The sequence below is a fragment of the Lampetra fluviatilis genome, chromosome 42 (genome assembly GCF_964198595.1).
Source record: "Lampetra fluviatilis chromosome 42, kcLamFluv1.1, whole genome shotgun sequence".
Lineage (NCBI taxonomy): Eukaryota > Metazoa > Chordata > Hyperoartia > Petromyzontiformes > Petromyzontidae > Lampetra > Lampetra fluviatilis.
Genome location: NC_136316.1, coordinates 9,202,278 through 9,220,040, shown reverse-complemented (window position 1 = coordinate 9,220,040; position 17,763 = coordinate 9,202,278). Strand labels below are relative to the sequence as shown.

The 17,763-nt window shown below is 61.6% G+C and overlaps 1 protein-coding gene across 3 annotated transcripts in view; it reads right to left on the bottom strand.

Moving 5' to 3' along the window:
- The window catches only part of ATP9B (ATPase phospholipid transporting 9B), a 120,084-nt gene that overhangs the window by 42,016 nt on the left and 60,305 nt on the right, over positions 1 to 17,763 (bottom strand). For all 3 annotated transcript variants that reach the window (XM_078875795.1, XM_078875797.1, XM_078875798.1), the window contains 7 exons: positions 15,311 to 15,559; positions 13,378 to 13,539; positions 12,282 to 12,374; positions 4,276 to 4,359; positions 3,402 to 3,572; positions 2,528 to 2,626; positions 2,332 to 2,421 (listed from right to left, as the gene is read on the bottom strand). In XM_078875795.1, coding sequence (XP_078731921.1) covers positions 2,332 to 2,421; positions 2,528 to 2,626; positions 3,402 to 3,572; positions 4,276 to 4,359; positions 12,282 to 12,374; positions 13,378 to 13,539; positions 15,311 to 15,559 — 948 coding nt within the window. The remainder of the gene's footprint in view (positions 1 to 2,331; positions 2,422 to 2,527; positions 2,627 to 3,401; positions 3,573 to 4,275; positions 4,360 to 12,281; positions 12,375 to 13,377; positions 13,540 to 15,310; positions 15,560 to 17,763) is intronic.

Genomic DNA, 17,763 nt, shown 5'->3' with positions numbered 1-17,763 from the left:
CCGCCCTTGGTAACAACGGCAGTGGACACTGGCCTCCCAAGAAAAATCACAGGATTAGACCTTCAATTGGCTCTCACTCAGTGGAAAGAAAATGAAAAAAAAGACAAAACGTATTAAATGAAATGGGTTGCACAGTGACAGACGATTGGAGGGGTCCGAGTTAACAACCCAGTTATGGGTCAATCAGCTCATCATCCCCTCCACGGGTGACAAAACCAGACACTGGCATTTGTGGGAAGTTAACAGTGGTGGTCACTCTCAGGATCGGGCCATTCAGCCTCTGAGCCACCCAGCGGCCTCCTCAGCTGCGACGAGTGTTCTCCCCGTCGTTGCGTTCACAAAAACTACCCTCTCCTCCTCCTCCTCCCCCTCGCTCGTCACGCTCCTCAAGTCGCCCCGTCCCCCTTCGCTCCTCAACAGCCGCCAGCCCGACCCCCTCGGCACCCCATGCACCACGCCCCCCCCCACTTCCCTCCGCGCCCCCCCGGCCTTCCACCCCCCCCCTCCCTCTGCGCCCCCCCCCCTCCACCCCCCGCCCAGCCACACTAAGCGCAGGCCTAACAGAAAGTCAATACGCTGCAGATTGGACGCAGAAAGAAGACAAATTGCCTACGTTTTCTTGGGCAGACAAACCTGTCATCGGAGGTTTGACCCGCGCCCGCCGCGCTAACACTTTTATCAATAGCCCCGGCCGCCTGTCAGCCCCCATTGCGGAGCCACTAAATCTCACCGGCAGCGCGAGCCGCCACCGCCACCGCCACCGCGACCGCCGCCGCCGCTGCGGCAGCTGCCGGAGAAAAACCCTCCTGGCCGCCACGGGGCCCGGAGCCGTCAGGGCCGCCCCCCTCCAACCCTCGCTTGGCTTGGCTGCCGCCGACAAACTCAATTACCGCTCGACCGCCCGCCCGGCCGCCCGCCCGCCCACCTGCCCGCCCGGCCGCCCGCCCGCCCGCCCATCCGCCCGCCCGGCCGCCCGCCCGGCCGCCCGTGGCGATAGTTTAAAAAAAGGCGAGCGCCGTAATCTAAAGGGGGGGGGGGGGGAGAGAAAGTTCTCAAGAAACTTTTCCTCGTTCCGGATCGGGAGCGTCAACTTCAAAAGATGACCCACACTGAATTGAGATTTCACTTAGAACATCGCCTCCTACTGTGGGACTACTGCAGACTATTGAACATAGCGCCGTCGTATGTCTGTTGAACTTCTTTCGCACCGTACATAGCCAACCGTGCTCATCAGAGGAGCGTGGGAAGGACAACTAAACACAAAAAGCAGCTCGAATACCAGTTCAAAAAGCAGTTTGTGCTCGCCTTGCGCTACAAGAATGACAGCGCCAATACCAATTGTCCATTTATCGCGATTACTCCTCCGCGCCTCCCCCAGGAGTCCTCTCTGTCCACAATCTCTCCGCCGCACGCTCCCCGGGTGGCGCGTGCGCGCGGCGTCCCGTCCGCCGCCCGCTGCGCGCGGCGTGTCGGGCCTCGCAGGGCCACGACCGTTTACCCGGCAGAGTAGGAGAGCGCAGACGTCGGCTCGGCAGCCCGACGCCTTCGCCGCACTCCGAATCAGAACCTTCGCTTAGACTGGAGGAATCCGATGAGCTGCGACGAGGTTCTTTTCCACAGATGTCCGCTCACGACGTACGCGGGAACCTCGGCCAATTAATCCGGGGCACAAAGGCCAGGATTTGAACACGGTACGCGAGCGGTGCCGACTCGGTGTGCGGACGCGGGTGCAGCGCTACCCGGCCGAGCCTCTTAGCGCACGTTTCCTCTAAACGTGACAAAGGGGTCAAGCGCCCTCCACCTCTTGCTCAGCTTCCATGGTGACCGCGCCACTTAAACGGGACCAGGTGCTTCTTTGTATTGCACCTTCAATTTGGTAGAGCAAACGTGCGCGGTGCTGGCGTGGTGGTGGTGGCGTGGTGCTGGCGTGGTGCTGGCGTGGTGGTGGTGGCGTGGTGCTGGCGTGGTGGTGGTGGCGTGGTGCTGGCGTGGTGGTGGTGGTGTGGTGGTGGTGGCGTGGTGGTGGTGTGGCGGTGGCGTGGTGGTGGCGTGGTGGTGGTGGTGTGGCGGTGGCGTGGCAGTGGCGTGGTGGTGGTGGCGTGGTGGTGGTGTGGCGGTGGCGTGGTGGTGGCGTGGTGGTGGTGGTGGCGTGGTGGTGGTGTGGCGGTGGCGTGGTGCTGGCGTGGTGGTGGTGGCGTGGTGGTGGCGCGGTGGTGGTGTGGCGGTGGTGCGGTGCTGGCGCGGTGGTGGTGCGGTGGTGGTGCAGTGGTGGTGTGGTGCTGGCGTGGTGGTGGTGCAGTGGTGGTGTGGTGGTGGCGGCGTGGCACACACCTCCAGCGAGTCGCCCGAGATGACGAGCGCGCAGTCGTGCTTACGGCGGAACGCGTTGAGCTCCAAGTGCGCCTCCCCGCGATTGCTCACCTGCGGAACACAGCACGGGCGTCACACACAGGGCCCCGCACCCACAGCACGCGTCTCAAGCAGGGTGCGTGTCACTCGTGCGTCTCAAGGTGCGCGTGTCTCTCACGTTGCGGAAGGTGTGGATGTCCTGCGTGCGCGACACGAGGCGCGAGCTCTTGGCGATGCAGGTGGCCGTCTCCAGCTTGTCTCCCGTCAGCATCCAGATCTGCGATCCGAGGGCGGCACACGCGTCACCACCTCCCACAATTCCACGTTCACGGGCGACTTTCGGTTTGCGACGCACACTCCGAACATCGTGACCCTTGCGGACGAGCGGGTGACCATCCCTGCTTCCTCGTTGGGGAGCGGCGTCATCGCCGGCATCGCCCGCAAGGGGAATCGCTCCGCTCACCTCCACGCTCTCGTCGCGATGGCAGCTCCTTGCCTCTCAACTGCTGCCGCCACCCCCGACCCATCACAACCGGTGACTCCACTTCCTGTTCGAATCCGGGCTCAAGTCCTTCCTCTTCTCCCTTGCCTCTCACTGAGTGTCTCTTCACCGTGAAATATCTTTGAAGGCACCTGACAATGTCAAGTTTTTATCTGTCCAAAAGTCTCCCACCCCATCACGGTCTCCTACCCCATCACCATCTCCCACCCCATCACCATCTCTTACCCCATCACCATCTCCTACCCCATCACCATCTCCCACCCCATCACCATCTCCCACCCCATTACCATCTCCTACCCCATCACCGTCTCCCACCCCATCACCGTCTCCCACCCCATCACCATCTCCCACCCCATGACCGTCTCCTACCCCATCACCGTCTCCGTGTACATTTCCCCGGGCCCCTGCACGTCCCAGCATGTGTACAGTGCGTTGACATGCGCCGTTCACATTTACATCCACACTGCGATTCCACCTCCCGCTGCCAAGTGGGTTGCTGGGTGGGGGTTGCGTGTGGCTCGCGCGCGACCGCCCCTCCCGCCGTCCCCACCTTCATGCCGGCGTTGCGCAGCATCTCGAGCGTGGGCCTCACGTCCAGCTGCAGCTGGTCCTCCACGCCGGTGAGGCACAGCAGCTCCATGCCGCGCTCCAGGCTCTCGATCACCGCCGTCAGTTTCAGCGAGCGGTCGTGCACGCTCAGCTTCGCCTGGCTGTAGCGGCTCTGCACGCAGCGAGGGAGCAGCGACGGCGCGTGGACACGGACGTGAGGGCGGCACGCCGGCCCGCGCACACCCCCGAGACGCGCACGAAGACACACACACAAAGACACACACACAAAGACACACACACAAAGACACACACACAAAGACACACACACAAAGACACACACACAAAGACACACACACAAAGACACACACACAAAGACACACACACAAAGACACACACACAAAGACACACACACAAAGACACACACACAAAGACACACACACAAAGACACACACACAAAGACACACACACAAAGACACACACACAAAGACACACACACAAAGACACACACACACAGACACACACACACAAAGACACACACACACAAAGACACACACACACGAAGACACACACACATACAAAGACACACACACAAAGACACACACACACACACAAAGACACACACACACACACACAAAGGCACACACACCGAACCAGAGACACACACCAAGGCACACGCACAAAGATGCACACCGAGACACAAACACCGACACACACACCGAGACATGAGCACACAGACACATGCAAGACATTGACACACAAACAAATACACACATCACGATACACCACACAGACACACCAGGTTTGTAGTGCGGTGCGCTAACCCATGCACCTTCTCCACACACACACGCACGTGCGTGCATGATGTGTACTCTTACCTCAAAGTCCTGGTACTGTTCTTCCGTGAGGGTCTTCTTCGCCACCACCAGGGTGCGTAGGCCCTCTCTCGCCATGTTCCCGCACTGCGCCACACACATCAGCAGCGGCACCGTCAGCCTCGGCGTCGCACATCTCATCAACAGCAGCAGCCCCCGACCACCACCGGTCGGCGGTGACGACACCACGGTGCTTGCGCCAGGCTAGGTGCGTTCAAGCCACGTCACATGTGGAAGGCTCGCTGCTGACAGGCCACGGGCCAGACCCAAGTATTCTGGGTTGACCGACTGGCGTTTGCACCACCTGCGTTCCCCACCGCGCCACCTCGCTGTGTGATCTTGACGCCGCTGGTACTGGCTGTTGGCAAGGCAAACTCGGCTCCATGCGTGATTGGGCGCTAATTCACCATCAGCCGCAGCGTTTATCATTCACGATCCCCGAGCCCGGCGAGCGACGCCTGCACACAACGAGCGACTTCACAAATGCCAACCTCGACGCCGGCGCTGTAACGAGCACACGGAACGTCGCTTCACAGCCTCCGCTCCCCGCGTCTGGAATAAGCTTCCTCCGGCTAGACCAGGGTTTGGCAACCCAAACAACAAGAAGAGACATTTAAAAAACCCAATATTTCAAGAGCCGGAAGGCGTGAAAATACGAGACGGCGGTCCTTAATAAATAACGCCATCAAAGAGTCCTTCACAAGCCGCATGCGGCTCCAGAGCTGCAAGTTGCCGACCCCTGCCCATGGTAAACTGCACTCCCACGGTAAACTGGACATCCACGGTGAACTGGACATCCGACCCCTGGGCTAGACGCACCGAGCGAGGGCTTCACTGGCAGCCTCACCGAGACAGGTGAAACGACATCTGTACATCAGAGCACTCGGTCAGAGCACGCGAGCGACACCGGGGCCTTGCCAGGCACCTCCGAATTGCGTTAGCGACTCGCTGCGAGAATTCAGCGCACGCTATCACAACGACTATTATTGTTCCCTCGCTAGGTAGCCACAGCGACGATCCGGCCCCCACTGGGATCAAAGGCTCCACCTGCGAACAGGCCGCCATTCCCGGTGCTGCAGGCTTCACGACGACAGCGTGAGGCCTTGCCGAGTCAGCGCGCCCACTATCCACGAGTCTACAGGTGCCCAGCAAACAACTCACGCGAACAGCTGGAACCACCTGCGGCCGCTTCAAATGGACCCCGAGGGGATGTCAGAATGTCTACGACGGCGTGTCGCACAATGCGTTGTGCAGCGCTGTAGCGCGTCGAGGGCGACCTGGAACTTCAACATTCCTCCCCTGAACGCAGACACCGGTGGCCAAGTTGATGACGTCGACGAAGGTTGGTGCAAATCACAATGTGGGGAAATGAAAGGTCATACACACAGGTCGAGTTTTTTGTTTCATACTTCAGCAAAATTGTCAACACACCACAAAATATTGAAGCTAGATGCCTTTTTTTTTTACAACCACCTAAAAGAATTGGCAAAGCGTCGACTTCACTGCGTCTCATTAGCGTGGTGGCCTCATAAACCATGACTACTGGGTACGAGGCATCGCGGATGGGAACCCTCGCGTGTTATTCTATTTAAAAAATGTATTTTACCAGGTAAGGCCCACTGAGCTATAGAGCTCTTTTTCAGAAGAGACCTGGCCACAAATGACAGCTCAACGAAGTGGCTTATCGTCATGTGGACATTTCTAGCAGCCAAATAATCTTAACGCATGTTTCTAAATGTGGAGGGAAAAACTGGAGGACACGGAGAAAAATCCACGTGACCATGGGGAGAACATGCAAACAAAATATATAGGCGTCAGGGTCGGGATTGAACCCACGATCTCCTGTATACCAGGTGAGGTAGTTAACATCTCGCCACCGCGGCGTTTCGAGCTGCGCCTACACGTATCACACCTCAGGTGGTTCTGGTCTGGCGGTCGACACGCGCGCCGCTCAGCGGCACCCCGAGGATGGGCACACCGTGCCTCTCGCGGCCCTCACTCGGGCGGACGAGCTCTCCGCAAAGAACCCTTGGGTTCGACGTCTACGCTCAAGCAGGTGGGAGAACTATCGGGGAAAAGGCGTCGCACGCAGCGTGCCTCGCGATCCCACATGGTGGTCTAGCTCCGCTCGGGGACGCGCCGTAGCCTGGCTGCTGAACGTCGGTCGCGGGGAACACGACGTGGCAGCGGCGGTGGCGCGAGCGTTGGGTGAAAAAACAAGGCGGCCTTTAGGGCAACAAACAGCCATGAAATCACTTGCACGCGTCAGGGGCGCAGCGTCCGAAACCGATTGTGAGCGCTGCCCCCCGGGGGTGAGAGTGGGGGGAGAGCGGGCTCCTCGAATACACGGGAAGGAGAGTGGGGGGGGAGTGGGGGGGAGAGTGGGGGGAGAGTGGGGGGAGAGTGGGGGGAGAGTGGGGGGAGAGTGGGGGGAGAGGTGGGGGGGAGAGTGGGGGAGAGTGGGGGGAGAGTGGGGGAGAGTGGGGGGGAGTGGGGGGAGAGTGGGGGGAGAGTGGGGGGAGAGTGGGGGGAGAGTGGGGGGGGAGTGGGGGGGGAGTGGGGGGGGAGTGGGGGGAGAGTGGGGGGAGAGTGGGGGGAGAGTGGGGGAGAGTGGGGGAGTGGGGGGAGAGTGGGGGGAGAGTGGGGGGAGAGTGGGGGGAGAGTGGGGGGAGAGTGGGGGGAGAGTGGGGGGGGAGTGGGGGGAGAGTGGGGGGAGAGTGGGGGGAGAGTGGGGGGAGAGTGGGGGAGAGTGGGGGGGGAGTGGGGGGGGAGTGGGGGGGGGAGTGGGGGGAGAGTGGGGGGAGAGTGGGGGAGAGTGGGGGAGAGTGGGGGGGGAGTGGGGGGGGAGTGGGGGGGGAGTGGGGGGAGAGTGGGGGGAGAGTGGGGGGGGAGTGGGGGGGGAGTGGGGGGAGAGTGGGGGGAGAGTGGGGGGAGAGTGGGGGGAGAGTGGGGGGAGAGTGGGGGGAGAGTGGGGGGAGAGTGGGGGGAGAGTGGGGGGAGAGTGGGGGGCGAGTGGGGGGAGAGTGGGGGAGAGTGGGGGAGAGTGGGGGAGAGTGGGGGAGAGTGGGGGGAGAGTGGGGGGAGAGTGGGGGGGGAGTGGGGGGGGAGTGGGGGGAGAGTGGGGGGAGAGTGGGGGGGGAGTGGGGGGAGAGTGGGGGGAGAGTGGGGGGGAGTGGGGGGGGGAGTGGGGGGGAGTGGGGGGGAGAGTGGGGGGAGAGTGGGGGGAGAGTGGGGGGAGAGTGGGGGAGAGTGGGGGGGAGTGGGGGGGGAGTGGGGGAGAGTGGGGGGAGAGTGGGGGAGAGTCGGGGGAGAGTGGGGGGAGAGTGGGGGGGGGAGTGGGGGGAGAGTGGGGGGAGAGTGGGGGGAGAGTGGGGGGAGAGTGGGGGGGAGAGTGGGGGGAGAGTGGGGGGGGGAGTGGGGGGAGAGTGGGGGGAGAGTGGGGGAGAGTGGGGGGAGAGTGGGGGGAGAGTGGGGGGAGAGTGGGGGGAGAGTGGGGGAGAGTGGGGGAGAGTGGGGGGGGGAGTGGGGGGGGAGTGGGAGGAGAGTGGGGGGAGAGTGGGGGCAGAGTGGGGGGAGAGTGGGGGGGGAGAGTGGAGGGAGAGTGGGGGGAGAGCGGGGGGAGACGGGGGGGGAGAGCGGGGGGAGAGCGGGGGGAGAGTGGAGGGAGAGTGGGGGACAGCGGGGGGAGAGCGGGGGGAGAGTGGAGGGAGAGTGGGGGACAGTGGGGGAGAGTGGGGGGAGAGTGGAGGGAGAGTGGGGGACAGTGGGGGAGAGTGGGGGGAGAGCGGGGGGAGAGTGGAGTGAGAGTGGGGGACAGTGGGGGAGAGTGGGGGGAGAGTGGAGGGAGAGTGGGGGGAGAGTGGGGGGAGAGTGGGGGAGAGTGGGGGAGAGTGGGGGGAGAGCGGGGGGAGAGCGGGGGGAGAGCGGGGGGAGAGCGGGGGGAGAGCGGGGGGAGAGCGGGGGGAGAGCGGGGGGAGAGTGGGGGGAGAGCGGCGGGAGAGCGGGGGGGGAGAGTGGGGGGAGAGTGGGGGGAGAGTGGGGTGAGAGTGGAGGGAGAGTGGGGTGAGAGTGGGGGACAGTGGGGGAGAGTGGGGGGAGAGTGGGGGGAGAGTGGGGTGAGAGTGGAGGGAGAGTGGGGGAGAGTGGGGGGAGAGTGGAGGGAGAGTGGAGGGAGAGTGGGGGGACAGTGGGGGAGAGTGGGAGGAGAGTGGGGGGAGAGCGGGGGGGAGAGCGGGGGGAGAGTGGGGGAGAGTGGGGGGGGAGTGGGGTGAGAGTGGAGGGAGAGTGGGGGAGAGTGGGGGGAGAGTGGGAGGAGAGTGGGGTGAGAGTGGAGGGAGAGTGGAGGGAGAGTGGGGGGACAGTGAGGGAGAGTGTGGGGGAGAGCGGGGGGAGAGCGGGGGGAGAGCGGGGGGAGAGCGGGGGGGAGAGCGGGGGGAGAGCGGGGGGAGAGCGGGGGGAGAGGCGGGGGAGAGTGGGGGGAGAGTGGGGGGAGAGCGGGGGGAGAGCGGGGGGAGAGCGGGGGGAGAGCGGGGGAGAGCGGGGGAGAGTGGGGGGAGAGTGGGGGGAGAGTGGGGGGAGAGTGGGGGAGAGCGGGGAAGAGCGGGGGGAGAGTGGGGGGAGAGTGGGGGAGAGTGGGGGGAGAGTGGGGGGAGAGTGGGGGGAGAGTGGGGGGAGAGTGGGGGGAGAGTGGGGGGAGAGCGGGGGGAGAGTGGGGGGAGAGTGGGGGAGAGTGGGGGGAGAGCGGGGGGAGAGTGGGGGGAGAGTGGGGGAGAGCGGGGGGAGAGCGGGGGGAGAGTGGGGGGAGAGTGGGGGGAGAGTGGGGTGAGAGTGGGGGACAGTGGGGGAGAGTGGGGGGAGAGTGGAGGGAGAGTGGAGGGAGAGTGGGGGGGAGTGTGCTCCCCGTATACATGGGGGGAAGAGTGGGGAGAGAGTGGGGGGAGAGTGGGGGGAGAGTGGGGGGAGAGTGGGGGGAGAGTGGGGGGAGAGTGGGGTGAGAGTGGAGGGAGAGTGGGGTGAGAGTGGAGGGAGAGTGGGGGACAGTGGGGGAGAGTGGGGGGAGAGTGGGGGGAGAGTGGGGTGAGAGTGGAGGGAGAGTGGGGGAGAGTGGGGGAGAGTGGGGGGAGAGTGGAGGGAGAGTGGAGGGAGAGTGGGGGGACAGTGGGGGAGAGTGGGGGGGAGAGCGGGGGGAGAGCGGGGGGAGAGCGGGGGGGAGAGCGGGGGGAGAGTGGGGGGGGAGTGGGGTGAGAGTGGAGGAAGAGTGGGGGAGAGTGGGGGGAGAGTGGAGGGAGAGTGGAGGGAGAGTGGGGGGAGAGTGGGGGAGAGTGGGGGGAGAGCGGGGGGAGAGCGGGGGGAGAGCGGGGGGAGAGTGGGGGGAGAGTGGAGGGAGAGTGGGGGAGAGTGGAGGGAGAGTGGGGGAGAGTGGGGGAGAGTGGGGGGAGAGCGGGGGGAGAGCGGGGGGAGAGCGGGGGAGAGTGGGGGGAGAGTGGGGGAGAGCGGGGGGAGAGCGGGGGGAGAGTGGGGGAGAGCGGGGGGAGAGCGGGGGGGAGAGTGGGGGGAGAGTGGAGGGAGAGTGGAGGGAGAGTGGGGGGACAGTGGGGGAGAGTGGGGGAGAGTGGGGGAGAGTGGGGGGAGAGCGGGGGGAGAGTGGGGGGAGAGTGGGGGAGAGCGGGGGGAGAGCGGGGGGAGAGTGGAGGGAGAGTGGAGGGAGAGTGGGGGGACAGTGGGGGAGAGTGGGGGAGAGTGGGGGGAGAGCGGGGGGAGAGTGGGGGGAGAGCGGGGGGGAGAGCGGGGGGAGAGTGGGGGGAGAGTGGGGGAGAGCGGGGGGAGAGTGGGGGAGAGCGGGGGGAGAGTGGGGGGAGAGTGGGGGGAGAGTGGGGGGAGAGTGGGGGGGAGAGCGGGGGGAGAGCGGGGGGAGAGCGGGGGGAGAGTGGGGGAGAGTGGGGGGAGAGCGGGGGGGAGAGTGGGGGGAGAGCGGGGGGAGAGTGGGGGGGAGAGCGGGGGGAGAGTGGGGGAGAGCGGGGGGAGAGTGGGGGGAGAGTGGGGGAGAGTGGGGGGAGAGTGGGGGGAGAGTGGGGGGAGAGCGGGGGGAGAGCGGGGGGAGAGTGGGGGGAGAGTGGGGTGAGAGTGGGGGACAGTGGGGGAGAGTGGGGGGAGAGTGGAGGGAGAGTGGGGGGAGAGTGGGGGGGAGTGTGCTCCCCGTATACATGGGGGGAAGAGTGGGGGGAGAGTGGGGGGAGAGTGGGGGGAGAGTGGGGGGAGAGTGGAGGGAGAGTGGAGGGAGAGTGGGGGACAGTGGGGGAGAGTGGGGGGAGAGTGGAGGGAGAGTGGGGGGAGAGTGGGGGGAGAGTGGGGGGAGAGTGGGGGGAGAGTGGGGGGGAGTGTGCTCCCCGTATACATGGGGGGAAGAGTGGGGGGAGAGTGGGGGGAGAGTGGGGGGAGAGTAGGGGGAGAGTGGGGGGAGAGTGGAGGGAGAGTGGAGGGAGAGTGGGGGACAGTGGGGGAGAGTGGGGGGAGAGTGGAGGGAGAGTGGGGGGAGAGTGGGGGGAGAGTGGGGGGGAGTGTGCTCCCCGTGTACATGGGGGGAAGAGTGGGGGGAGAGTGGGGGGAGAGTGGGGGTGGGGGAGAGCGGGCTCCTCGTATATATACGAAGGTGGGGGCGGGGGGGAGAGCGCGAGGGCTCATTTATCAAGCGTTTATTAAGCGCGGGGCCGAGTGATCAATCCATCAGCCACTCCCGGCGACACCGGCTCCTGCCTGCGGGCGCCCACGCACATTTAAAGGCACAACCCAAAGAAAAAACCCCAGTTGGGTCGCATTTTAGTTTAATATCAACGCCGTATCGATCGGCGGCGACGCGGCCCGCTGGAATCTCTTCCTTCCTGAGAGAAGACTCTTTCGTTTCACCGCTCACATCCGACTGGCGGCTGCCGGGCCGAGTGCCACGCCAGATCTGGAGCTTGGCCACCGTCCGTCGAGCGCAAGGCCCTCGCTCCCGTGTGTGTTCATCAGCAAGGCGGAATAGGTACTGTAGGTACTGTAGGTACTGTAGCAGCAGGAGCGGCAATGCGCTGGCTGTCCCCGGAGCTAAACTAAACGATGTTTTTTTTGACCAGGTAAGGCCCACTGAGCTATGTAGCTCTTTTTGAGAAGCCACAAATGATAGCTCAACGAAGTGGCTTACCACATTAAAATTTATAGCAGCCAAATAACTCCTTCTGGGCTGATGGCTCCGTTTCTCTGTCAGTTTTGATTCAGATCCCGGAATGAAATCGTCACGCGTGAATCGCAACAATTCGTTGAGTCGCGCCAGGGCAGAGAAACATTCCCCCCCCCCCCGCACAAGAGCCGACACGCCACCCGCGTCGCTCCGCACGGCGCCTGCAGAGTGCAGTCGGAGGGGCGGCCTTTCCCCACTCACCCACACGCTCGCCGACCCGCTCACTCATCCTCTCTCGCTCACCCGCTAGCTCACTCGCCCACCCCAATAAGCTCCTGGGAGCAGCCCTCTGACCCACCGGTGATCTCGGGCCACGTTGAGGAGGCTTTGATGGCCAGGGCGACAACAACGTCATCCACGGCTGAAATCACCAATCTGTGTCAATTTGTCAAATCGGTGGCATTTAATTCACAAACTCCAAACAGAAAGGCACCCCGAGCCGGGACTCGAACCCAGGGCCTTCTTGCTGTGAGGAACAAGCGTCCAGACATACGGCACACAAAGCTCATCGATGCGTGATACACACGATAAAACATGGAGTGTATACCCCATCGCTCGCGTGGGGTTTCTCCCACATGTAAACACTCATTACTTGGCCGATAACGCCTTACTATATAGAGGACCGCAGAGCTTGGCCAATTGTTGGTGCCGGCTCACCGTGTGGGCTGCCTTCCTGCTTGCCTGTGGTTCTTCTTCGCGCCTCTGCGGTCGTTCACTCTCTCTTAGAGAGTGACCAATACTGTGCGGGGCTTTGCACGTGATGATTATATTATTCGTGCAGAAGCGTCCTTACCTCCTCTTCCAGCCAGTCGTTGTACTGCACGATGTTGGCCATGACGACGTCCGCCCCTTTCATGTAGAAGACGATCTCGCCCGTCGATTCATCCTGCGCGCACGCACAGCGGCGACACCGCACCGCGGGGTTCGTGAACGCGCCCGTGAACGCGTGCGGGATGTCGTTTGCAGCAACACTTCCTACGCGTCCTGATTAGCACAGCAAGCCGGGCGCGGCGAGCCGGGCACGGCAGCGTGCTCGCCACAGACCCCGTGGCGCATTTACCAACGGTGACCACTGTGTGGCACTCGTGTAGCTCGCAATGCAAATCTGAGCATTCTCCCCAATTCTCCTCCTTGGGGCGAGGTTTTGTACAGCCACCCATAGGTCCATGTTCAGGTCGGATCGCCAACGCACAGCCTCGGGGGAATGTTGAATGATGTCGTCAATGGATCCTGTGAATTTCTGAGCTTCAAAATGGCTCAGAATGTGATCCACAGTCTGGTCAGGATTTCAAAAGTCGCATTCTGCTGCTGGGATTTCTCTGAGCTCGTGTCCCAGTGTAGGGGTTGGTGGCTGATAGAGCCTGAGTGGTGGCCTCTCATCTGCCAGTGTTTGTAGTGCCAATGGCTTCGTGGAAGCACATCTCTGTTTTCAGATTGTTCTGCTGTGCACTTTAAAATCTAAATTGAAAACTAATTTGTTGAGAACTGCCTTTCGTGTTTATTTTGTTGTTCTTCCCCTGCACCTCCAATTAACAAGGTTGGCTAGGTACGGTGCAAAAGAAGAAACATACGTACATCACTCATGTTACTTTTCCACTGCATAACAGAGCCACACCGGGGCCATGCCAAGCCAGCCTGGCGCGGCTTAGGAGGCGCCGGCGATGTTTTTCCACTGCAAAAGCTGAGCTAAGCCTCTGATGTCACGGGCAATGGATGTATCATTAAGCCCCGCCCCTGGCCCTGCTTGGCCCCCCGAGCCAGATTCAGACATCTTGCGAGGCCAGCGAATCACGGTTTGGTTCCAGCTCGTCTCAAAATACGGCCAGCGGAAAACCACCCCTACCGTGAAGGTGCCCGGGGCAAGCGTGCGTAGGTGTGCGTGCGCTCACCCGCAGGATGATGCCCATGCGCTTGCTCTCCGAGGTGAAGGGGAACACCTGCAGGATGGTGAAGGTGAGCACGTGGCCGCCCGGCGTGCGCAGCTGCATGCTGGCGAGGTCGCGGCTCACCAGGGTGAGGCCCACGCTCTCCGTCCAGCTCACCAGCGCCACCTGCTCGCCGCACGCAAACACAGCCCCACCGACACGACTCGGTTCTGTCGTGCAAACAACTCGCTCGTTCTTGGAGCTGGCCAAACGTCCCCGATTATATATATAGACAACTGTCAGATGCAGTGCTGGTTGGGACCTTTTCCACCCCCTGCCGACGTGCGGACGATCACATTATGATGAATTAACTCAAGGGATTCCCAGGCCAGGGTCACGTAGCCATTATCACTGCTGAAATGAACCAGAGTTGCTGCCATGGTAACCCTGGGTGCTGACCGTCACGTAACCGGGACCCACACACACACACATTCACTCACACAAGCGCACACACACACACGTGTAAATATATGGGAGCGAGTCACTGCAGTTCGGCTGCATCTGTAGATATTTCCACTTGAAACAGCATAATCCCCGGCTGTTAATTAACTTCTTTATGCCAGGATTAAGGGTCCCTGAACAATTTCTGAGTGTACCGGAGGGAGGACAGGAGGGGTCGCTGGGGATCTCTCCCGTCCGTGGGAAAATGCCAAAATGAGCTCATAGCTTTGTAATCAAACAACAAAAAGGACACGAATCTGAAAGCGTCTCGGATGGCGGTGGCGGCGGCCGAGGCACCGCGCGGGAATTCAATGCGCTCGGGGTTTTAATGTGAACTGTGCCGTGTGCTCACCACACACACCCCCCCCCCCAATTACTCTCAGCCTACGCCGGAGCCTCGCCAGCGAGCGGCGCACACACACGCATACGCGCACACGCACGTACTCGCACACGGACGCACGCGCGTGCGCGTACATTCACTCGCTCGCGTACACGCTCACGCGCGTGTGCATTCAACAAAGAGCTCCCCAAGTAGCCTCACAGACTGCTACTGGGCCAGCGTTGTTAGCAAACACCTATTAAGGCCGCCGTGCCATATGGGGGTGGGGGATGGATGGGGGGAGTGGGGGGAGTGGTGGGGAACCATGCTTGGCTGCCTTTGTTGACTGCACAATTGTGTCGGCCACTCGTTACGCTGTGAGGACAGCCAGGCCGGATTTAGATGGTACTTGTCACTCACGGTGCACATTCCCAGGAGCCCGGACCATAAAGCAAAGTAATGAAACACTGTGTGACGTCGCTCAACACAAAGATACACGCCGACACACGCAGACAGAACTTCATATTGACATCAGCAAATTAATACGAATGTAGAGACGCACACAAGCGTCCAACGAGACGCTCCTGTGTACACACAGACTCATAAAACGATCGCGCAAATACCAAATGTACGAACTTATGATTGTTATCGTCAGCACTGCACTGTCATGTACGGTCTGTTCTCCTTTAACGCGGGAATTGAGTTCCTGAAAAACACCGCATTATGGAAAAAAGTTCATTATAGGAAATAATATAGGGTAAAGCACAGTCCGCGATTAACACGTGAGGTGCGTACGCAGGCTGAACAAGGGCCGAGGCGCGTGGGTAGCATCTAGAAGCATCCAGCAGCATCCCACTGCCTCCTGCGACGCTACGCCGAGGCAGCCGTACAACCGCTTGTTCCTACTCGCGTGCGACGTACTTCCGTTCACTCCATCGCGTTCTATCCAACTTGCATGCACGTTATAAAAAGGTGTCCTCCAACACATTCAATCGCGTTATACATCCAATTCGCATCGTGAAAGCAACGCGCGTTCCGGGAGAACAGACCGTATTACAGGCAAACACGCGTCGCGCTCCGTCGGCCACGCGCTGCGCCGGGCCACGGAGAGCGGCAGCGGCAGTGGGAGCGGCTCACCTCGTCGGGGCTGGAGGCCTGGTACGCGCGGTTCTCGTCGCTCAGGTCCTGGTCGGCCTCCGCGTCCTCGGGCTCGGCGGGCGCGGCCCCCCCGGCGGCGCCGTGCCGCTCGTACACGGGCGTCACGTTGTGGCACAGCGCCACCGCCTTCACCGCCTCGTGCACACGGCTCACCACGGTGCGCCTCAGCTTGGGCGCGCCCGCGCCGCCCGACTTGGGGGCCGCTCCCGGAGCCGGGCCCGACGGGGCCTGCACGGGACGGGGGCAACGGCGCGCGGTCACGACTCGCGTGCGTGTGGGCGTGTGGGCGGCGCGGCAAGGACGCCCGCAACGGGTTCAAGGTGACCGAGTGTGACCGGGCGAGCACTCTATTTGGTGTGACCGGGCGAGAACACCAGAGGCCTGGGTAGAGTCTCACTTGCAAGGGAGGTCTGGGTCACCACAACAATAAAAGCCATTACACCACCACAGTGTGTGTGTGTGAGAATATTGTGCAGTGGGGAGCGGTCGTGTAGTGTTTAGCACACTGCACGACAAACACGGCGACCCGATTTCGATTCCCGCTCATGGCTAACACCAGTGACAATTATCTGAACCTGTCCTGGGCCTCCCCTAGGTGGACTCCGCTTCAAATGAATATCTGGTGTGGTGTGTAAACATCGCCCCTAGGGAGACAAAGGCGGTCGGGTGTGGTGCTGGCAACCCACCCCCTCGTGTGCTGTGCCAACCTTCATTAGGTGCTCGCTAACAGCATTTGCCCCAACAGTCTGTGCAGGCTATACGGGGGCTATACGGGGGCACGGCACAGGCTAGAGATGGACCGATGTGTGAGTGTGTGGGCGAGCGGCACGGGCTGGAGAGGAGATGGATTACCGATGGCTGGTACCAAGTAGTAATCGTCGCACTGTGACACAATCCCAGTGAATTATATCAGAATCAGAATATTTATTTATACTGGAGGAATTCTACGAGCTATAAAGCTCTTTTTCACAAATGTCCAGTAGGGGCAAGGGGCACAAACTTTACAACTACAATACAAAAACACGACAGGAGTGGGTAAACAAATCACAAATAAAACTAAACCATCCCCATCCTACCAGACAAAGCCCACTGAGGTATTCATTTATTTTGCAAAAGCAACCTGGCCACAAATGATAGCTCCACAAAGTGGCTAATCATTTAGAAATTTATAGCAGCAACATAATCTAAATATGTCACCGCAGGCCACGCACAACATGGACAATTGGTCACTGAAGCTACCCGTGACTTCCCCGAGGCCAACTTGATGCACAATGAGAACCTGGACACCGTTGGGGCATGGCATGGGGTGCTAGCCGCATCATCCCCTAGTGCACTCACTGCGTGCCTTGCGAGCCTTAATGGGTACTCACAAACAGCACCTCTCTCAAGAGCCTATATGGCAAGACGGGGGATCCCAGTGTGTGTCTTTATCTTTGGCGAGCAATCAGTCAACCCATAACACCTGGCTCTGCCCCATCACCTCCCGCCAGCAGCGAGCCTTCGACACTTCACGTGGTCTCAAGGTGCACTTAGCCCGATACAAGCGCCCTGGTGACGTCGCTTAGTGTCGAACGGCTGTTGAAACAGCAGTTATCACACTGCACTACACTTCTGGATTCGCGTTTTCAGTTCGTAACCAGGGTGAACAACACCGTTGGCAATTGTTCCTGGCAGCTGATTAGGGTGAGCACTGGGTTCACTCTGCCCAAGTGTGCAGCTGGGCGCAGGGTGGCGAGGCGCTTGCTGCCAGCACTTCGTGCTCCAGCCGCCCGCGGACGAACGTGGCGGCGAGAGAGCTGCGTAGTGAACGAGCATCGCGGCCCAGTAGCCGGGGGCCCCGGAGCCGCTCCATCAATCATCCGCTGGTGCAGCTCGGCCGACAAGACGGGCGGCCGCTTGGCGCGACGGTCGGTCGGCGAGCGCCGGTGAAAATGCACGATCGTGACAGGGAAGACAGAGAGCCACCCGAGGGTCACCGTCGGCCGCTAGATCACGACATTAGCAGGGCGCTCGGCGTGCCACTTAGCGGAGTCGCGCAGAAAAATGGGGGCAGCGCTTAGTTCAGTTAAGCGCGCGGTGTAACGACAAGGCCGCCTAATTGGCTTTGATTATTTTGCTCAAAGTGCGCGCGGAAAGGCCGGAGTAATTTTGAAAGCCGTGCCCTCGGTCACAGCCGGCTGTTACCACTCCGTCACGGCCATCTTTTGCCCTTTAACCCATTCACCGGCGACGCGGTCGTACAACGTGGAGCGTGCGCGCGTTTTATTTACCGATTGGATTTCAAGCAAGCCACCTCACTGCCGACCCCGGACGAAGAAGGAAGCTTTTCCCTCTTGTGGCTCCACGCACACAGAACGACCGCGGGTGGCCGATGGGGAAATGGCCCAGAGTGACACCGTATCCTCAAAGGGTCGATCTTACCACCACCTCTA